The sequence below is a fragment of the Arvicola amphibius genome, chromosome 3 (assembly GCF_903992535.2).
Source record: "Arvicola amphibius chromosome 3, mArvAmp1.2, whole genome shotgun sequence".
In the NCBI taxonomy this organism is placed as follows: Eukaryota; Metazoa; Chordata; class Mammalia; order Rodentia; family Cricetidae; genus Arvicola; species Arvicola amphibius.
In genome coordinates, this window is record NC_052049.1 from 95,803,661 (window position 1) to 95,810,835 (window position 7,175).

General features: G+C 47.9%; 1 protein-coding gene across 2 annotated transcripts; it reads left to right on the forward strand.

Annotated features, from left to right (window-relative positions):
* The first annotated feature begins 1,273 nt into the window (after nucleotides 1–1,273).
* Nucleotides 1,274–5,038, forward strand: Spata19 (spermatogenesis associated 19). 2 transcript variants are annotated; one of them, XM_038324535.1, is made up of 6 exons: nucleotides 1,274–1,351; nucleotides 1,515–1,571; nucleotides 2,063–2,155; nucleotides 2,283–2,374; nucleotides 4,518–4,595; nucleotides 4,972–5,038. In XM_038324535.1, the coding sequence occupies exons 1-6, from the start codon at nucleotides 1,274–1,276 to the stop codon at nucleotides 5,036–5,038; spliced, it is 465 nt and encodes a 154-aa protein (XP_038180463.1). The 2 variants fall into 2 exon arrangements, with proteins under 2 accessions (XP_038180463.1, XP_038180464.1); XM_038324536.1 differs by lacking the exons at nucleotides 1,274–1,351; nucleotides 1,515–1,571 and adding an exon at nucleotides 1,708–1,737.
* The last annotated feature ends 2,137 nt before the right edge of the window (nucleotides 5,039–7,175 follow it).

Here is a 7,175-nt window from a genome sequence, read left to right on the forward strand (position 1 = left end):
CTGAGGTAGGTGCTGGGAGCTGAACTGGAGTCCCTTGGAAGAGCAGCAAGTGCTCTTAATCTCTGAGCTGAGCTATCTTGCCAGCTCCACCAGGTACCTGCTGTTTTATACTGTGGTCATGTGACTAGTGTTGATCCAAGGTCTTCTGGAACAGCTTTCCTTCCTTCCTTCCTTTCTTCCTTCCTCTCTCTCTCTCTCTCTCTCTCTCTCTCTCTCTCTCTCTCTCTCTCTCTCTCTCTCTCTCCTCCTTCCCCCTCCCTCCCTCCCTCCCTCCCTCCCTCCCTCCCTCCCTCCTTTTCTCCCTCCCTCCCTTCCTTTCTTTCTTTTTCTTTTTTCTTTTTCGAGACAAGATTTCTCTATAGCTTTGGAGCCTGTCCCCGAACTAGCTTGTGTAGACCAGGCTGGCCTTGAGCTCACAGAGATCTGCCTGCTTCTGCCTCCCAAGTGCTGGAATTAAAGGTGTGTGCCACCACCGCCTGGCTGGAACAGCTTTTCTTAAGCCAATAATGGCTTCCTGGCTTCCCTGCTATGCTCTTCACCTTTGCTTTGGTAGCCATTCTGAGATTGGTGGATACACACAATTTCTGAGTACCCCATGGGATACAACTACTTTTGCACACCACACACACACGCACACACACTTTGTGTTTCTGGGGATCAAACTTTAATCCTCATGCTCTCAAAGCAAGTACTTTACTGACTGAACCATCTCCTCCTCAGGCTCTGGACTACTTTTCAATGATTGAGTCATTGCATAGCGAGAACAGGCAAAAAAATTAAAACTATCTGTAATGAACATTTGTTTCTTTGTCTGGGAAGTTTGGGGAAACAATTTCATTTCCTCCTGCACATAAGAGAATATTATGAAATAACCATGACACTGGTCCGAATGGATATCTAAAGGGTTCAGATGCTTTTGACTTGTAACACATTTTTATTTCATTTTAGAATTTTACTTAGCTTTGCTTAAGACAGAGAGCCACCCTGAGACTTTCTGTCTATTCGCTAGGTATCCCCTTTGTATCTTGCCCGGGGATTATTTTATCCTCATCTCCTATGTCTCCTCTTTTCTGAGATGCCATAAGGAAGAAGTCTTCCAACCCCTCTTTTCCATCTGCACTCTGAACCTGGAAGTTGAAAGAGGCCATTGTCACATCATCACTCCTCAACCAATCAGGGGGGACCTCCCTTCGACTACCTTCCTATTCCACAGAAGTTCTCAGGCAGCTTCAATGGAAGGAGGGAGCCAAGAAGGCCCTCTGTAAATCTGAAGATGATCATTACAACATGGATTGTGTACATCTTTACCCGGAAAAGTGTAGGGCTACCCTTCCCACCGAAGGCAAACTCGGTGAGTGGTGGTGGCACCCACGTGGCACTGGGACACTCCATCTTCTCTCCATCTGTGGTTCTGGTGTACTTCACAGACATATCATGTCACCTTGGATAGCCGTAGCGGTGGCGGGTGGGTCTCTAGGGTTTCTGAGGTCCTCATCTTAACCAATTTGTTCCAGGACATTGAAGTTGTGGAAAGTGAAGCTGTATCCGTAGTGCAGCACTGGTTGAACAAAGTGAGTAGAATTCTTCTAGGACTCAGTGCCTCAAGTTCTAGAGTGCAGTTATCACTAGGGGGCAGGAACCAGGACTCCACTCTCTATATATTGAGAAACTCAAGTTTGTGTCTAGAGTTGACTTTAATTCATTCTAATGTCTGAGAGGATGTGGGGTTTTGTGTTGGCATCGCTACTCACTGACTTATCAAACATCCTAGAGGAGGGAATTCTACTCAAGGTGGTCCCCCAAGTACTTTGGGATAGGGCCGAGGGCTTAGGGGAGGTCCTCAAGGTTCGTAGGGGAATAGCAATGGAGGAGCTTTGTTTAGAAGCTGGGAGGAATGGAGCGAGAGTGGGGTGTGTGTGTGAGTGCGTGTGTGTGTGTGTGTGTGTGTGTGTTTGTGTTGCGATGGAAGGGGCACAGGGGAAGGAAGAAGAGAGGTGACCTGGAGAGCGATCAGATGGAGCCTGGCACTTCAAGAGGGAAACCATTCACCTTCACCTTCCAGACAGAAGAGGAGGCTTCTCGGAACATAAAGGAGAAGATGTCTACTAACGTCCCTCCCACTCACGGACACGACATACATGTGACCAGAGATTTGGTAACTGAGAGTTTGTGGGGAAGTGGGTGTGCCAGTGTGTGGTGAGGGATCCTGGGCAAAGCGCACATCCCAGCTGTGGGCGTCCACACTGACTGGTAACCACACGTATTCAATCTGGATTTCCCAGGTGAAGCACCAACTCTCCAAGTCTGATATGTTAGCAGACCCTAATCAGGAAGTCCTGGAGGAGAGAACGAGGATCCAGTTTATAAGATGGAGGTACAGTACCCAGGGAGCGGGGCAGCCTCCTGAGTAGGCACATTAGTTCTAGAGAAACCACCTCCGCTGGCAGTGAAATTCCTCAGTCATGCTTTGGCGACTTACGGCAAGAGTCTTGCTATCTGGAAGGCTTAGCTCCTTCGTACATTTTTAAATGACCTCAGCAGTTGGGGAACTGGTCTTGCTCTCCATTTCCTAAATGCTTCTGAATATGTTTCGGATTCTTGTTATTTTTGCTCTTGAATTGTTCAGAAGCGGCAGCACTTGAAAGCGCTGAAAGAAAATAGCTCTTAACACGCAAAAGCCAAAGCGCTCATCTGCGACTCTGCAGTGCAGAGAGTCTGCACTGCGGAGGTCTCCCGGCACCGGCGGCAAGAACTTTGTGACAAAGCTCCGTTGTCACCTTCCTGCCACCTTGGTGCCGCCCATCCTCACAAGCCTTACTTGGTCCAGAAGATGGTGCAACTCCAGGTGTAGGGTGGGGGTGGGAGGTGGGGTGCTGAAGTCACCCTACTCCTTCTACAGAGGGATCCCAGTTTTGTTCCCCGAGTCCATCAGTGTTTGGGCTAGATCATCACACCCTTCCTTCCTCGAGCTAGTCCATATGTGACCAAGGGGCTTGTTCTTTCCTCTGTCCCCTGTGGTCATGTTGTTTACTTTGCTCTTCTTTTGGGGAAACTGCATTCCTCAGCAAGCTTAGTTTTGCTTCAGGGTTTGGGTATTCATGAGTTTACTTTGCCAGTGACAACATATTGTAGAGTGTTTGAATATGTACTGGCTCTTCTAGGGAGGAACAACCAATCACCGGTAGATTTCAGAGCCCCCAGAGAAGAGATTTTCTCTAGAAATGCATTGAGGTCCTCAGCATTACTGACTTCAATCCCAGCTTTCCTTTGTTTGAATTGGATTCTTGAGTTACAAACATTACTCTCCTTGGTTTGGACCAACCTCATCTTCTAATATTGCTTTAACCTTGGCTATACAATTAGTTTCCGAGGGAAACTAAGATTTCCGAGGCAGGTGTGAAGCATCAGTTGTTTCTCTACGTGTAATTTTCACTCTGAATTTTCAGGGGAGATTGGAAGTGAACTCTCTGTTCTTTCCCAGAATGCACTGCTTCTGGGGTTTTCTTAATAGTTGTGGTAGCAGGTGGTCAGGTGATAACTTTGCGTGAGGCAACACTGGCTTTTCATTCTTTTAGTAGGTGTGCATGCATCAGCCTGTGCTTGCTAACTGGTCTGGAGGAGGAAAAAGAGCAAAGTACAGCCCTACATCCCATGGATGTACATGAAGCAGACAGTAGGGTGTGTGGAAGTCAGTGTTAGGGAAGCCTGGAGGAAGGTCTGAGGGCACAACTTGAGACCCAGGCTGCACATTTATTAGGCATTGCTGCCACATCATCTCAGGAAGCTCAGAGTGACTCTTTAATAAGGTACTATTATCTGATTAACAGGGAACTGAGGAGAAAAAGAGAGCCAGTGTAGCCTGGGCATCCCAGTGCCGAGGCTCCTGTTTTTGGAGGGTCCCCTTCCCCTTAGGTTGGGGACCATTAGCCTTGCCTGCTTTATCTCCTATGGGCTCCAACTGGTTCCTCCTGGTAGGAGTCACAGTCACAATCATACCCCCATCTCTCTGTGGGCAGAGGGGGAGGCCAGACAGAATTTGGGCCTCAACCATAATGGCACCATAGCCAAAGAAGTGGGTATTTTGTGAGCACTACGGGACATTGGAGGGGAGGAGTGGGAAATGGCATGAGAAAAGACAGGAAGCCGACTAGAGAAGGAAAGGCAATGTCAGCATAGAGAAATAATGCAAACAGTGGCCCATGCCATGGTACCAATCCTAAGAGTCTACAATGATACCAGAGAGGAATTTGGAGTAGGAAGTGCAGCGCTTCAATCGTCCTGCTGGCGGCCAGCTTCTCTTTCCCTCTATCCTTGGAACCATAGGCTGTCTTCATGCAAGGGCTGGGTGACTGGGACGTCCTTTGTTATTTATGAAACAGAAGAGTGGGGGTGGGCTCTTAGGCGCATGCATCTGGAGTCCCTGCTACTGTTCCGGTAGTCCCAATTTCAGTAGCCTTGCTAGACTCAGCTGTTATGAAAAGCAGCTGAGGATCCCATGGTGCAATGGTGTTTTCCAGCCACACCCGTATCTTCCAAGTGCCAAGTGAAATGATAGAAGATGTCATGCAGGACCGGATAGATCAAGTGAGACAAAGGTAAGTTCTCATGACGAATTGCCTTGTGTGCCTACCTGGGTACGCGTGGGTGGGGATGACGTCAGTCAGCTGCCCATCCCAATCATCTTTTGGCTCTAACATGGGTCAGGGCATGACGTTCCAAGGGCTCCCTTCCTTTGTGGTCCACATTACGGTGGCCTTATCAACCTCCAATGGTACCCCCATCCCCGCCATGACTCCAGGCTGAGGGCTTCCTTCCTGGACTTCAGTTCTGAAGTTTACACACGATGACGGCTCGGGACTGTGCTTCTCACCCGGCCCATGCCCTGTGCCGCCTGCCGTTAAGGTATTAGGGCTAGGTAGGTTCTGGTGGTAGGCTATTTTCTATCTTGCTCTTCTCCTCTGCCCTCTGCAGCATATCTCACCTCAGGTGTGACTCATATGATGACCCAAGCTTCAGAACTTCTTGCTCAGAATGCTAAGGTGAGGAGACCCATAGGTAAGTGTCTGGGTGGCTAGGGCGGCTAGCCTTGGTAGGGGAAGGGAGACCTAGCATGGGGAGCTTTTCGTTTTCCTGAGTGAGGAGTTTGCACTCAGAAGCAGCGAGGGCAGGGACAAGTAGATGTTGCTGTCCTAACTCTAATTTGAGATACAGGGTCTCAGTAGGAGTGAGGGCGTACAGAATCTGAACCTGCTACCAGCAAGGGATGTTTGGCCATACATCTGCTACTTGGGCTTTGCACACCGCCGTTGGCCATAACTGAATGTTGTTCAGTTCTGGAAAGGGAAAGGCTGGAGATGGAACCATTCCAATACAAGGAGCATGCCTGAAACAGTCATTGTGCCCTATCCAAGAGAGATGGCCCTGGTAGCTGCTGTGGGGGTGGGGTGAAAGACATGATTGACACATAGCTGGAAGCTACATGCTTAAAAAGCATCAGGAAATGCAATGTTAGCATTTATTAAGTGCTCTCTGTGTGCCAGATTCTGCACAGGACATGTTTTGTACAGGGTTCTCATTGATCCAGACAACCATTATACAGAAAGTAGAGGGCTTGTAAGTGAAGATGGGGTACAGACACTGGCTTCAACTGGCTGCACATTTTCATGAGGGCTCACTGAACGCATCTCTGATTTCTAGGTTGAAGGCCACCCAAGTCAATTAACAGCCCATGTCCAAAGATGTCCACCTCATGTGTCACCTGAAGGGTGACCAGACTTGAGCAGAAACACTATAGAGGCTGAGCCCTTGGTTACTACCATGATGACACTGGAATCTTCTTGCTGAAGTGTTAATAAAGAGACATCTTATCTACCAAGGAGCCCTGATGTTGGTGTGGATGGTTTGCCGTTCCTTCCTCCCTCTTTCTCTCCTTCCTTACCTCCCTCACTCCTGTTCCTCCCTCCCTCTCTCCCTCAATTATCCTTGCATCCATCCATGCATCCATGCATCCACCCATGTATCCATCCATGCATCCGTGGATCCGTGCATCCATCCATCCATGAATCCATGCATCCATGCATCCGTGCATCCATCCATCCATCCATCCATCCATCCATCCATCCATCCATCCATCCATCCATCCAGTTTTAGGTGCCTTGCAGGCCTGGTGCTGGGGGCACATAGCTACCTGCTATTCTGCTGCCATGTGTTGCAGGCACTTTTGAAGGGATGGGGTGGGGTTGGGTGGTGGGGAAGATTTCCTGCAGGAGTGCTGGAAACTCCTGTAATTTAGGCCCCTTCATCGCTGCTTTCGCATCTTCCTTTATGTGGCTCTCAGTTTCTGGCCTGCATCCTTTCTTTTCTCTCGGACTAACTTTAAATATTTCCTGCTAGACAGCTGAAGATTCTCTTCTGTTTTTGAGCGCGAGGAAGTCGTTATTTTTCCCTTTAGAAGGATGGCTGCACAGGCTCCTGAATGCTGCTGGTGTTTCATCTGTTCAGCATCTGGGTACTTCATTCTGCTCTCGCTCGCACGGTTTCTTCACGGAGTTCTCGGCCTTCCTTGTTAGAGACAGCGAGTTTTCTCTACTCTGTCCTTTTCACCACTCCCCCCCCCCCCACTTTTTTAAAGAAGATTTTTGCATTCACTGCTTTAAGTGCTGAGTTTTGTAAGGCCTTTTCCACACAAGTTTTAAGGCATTTTGAGCACATTATCCCATTTCCTTTTCTCTCCCCTCTTCACTTCTGTGAGTCCCTTTCAGTCTTTTAGATAATTTTACTTCTATTTTTATGTTATATGCACATTCATGACTTCATGTATCTATATAAAATCTAGAATTCAGAAAGGAGAGGAAAATATGCGATGTCTGTCTTTCTGAGACAGAATTAATCTGCTTAATATGGTAATAGCCAGTTGCAACCATTTTCTTGCAAGTGACATAATTATGTTCTTTCTGCCTGAATAAACTCCCATTGGGCATATTTACCACATCTTCTGTACCCCTTCCTTTGCTGACAGACTTCTATGTTGACTGGTTCTTTTATCCTAGACTTTGAATCTTTGAAGATGGTATGATTAGGCATAGACCTTTCTTTTTCCACTGTGCTTGGAATTCTTTGCGATCTCTGGATTTGTTGTTGGGTGCCTGTATTGAGTTTTGGGACGGTCTTAACTG

What these genes read in the sequence shown, in the direction of transcription:
- Spata19 (XM_038324535.1), top strand. Translation starts at nt 1,274, where the DNA reads ATGATCATTACAACATGGATTGTGTACATCTTTACCCGGAAAAGTGTA. An exon ending in TACATGTGACCAGAGATTTG is followed by an intron (nt 2,156 to 2,282) that starts GTAACTGAGAGT and finishes TGGATTTCCCAG; the next exon opens with GTGAAGCACCAACTCTCCAA. An exon ending in ATAGATCAAGTGAGACAAAG is followed by an intron (nt 4,596 to 4,971) that starts GTAAGTTCTCAT and finishes TGCCCTCTGCAG; the next exon opens with CATATCTCACCTCAGGTGTG.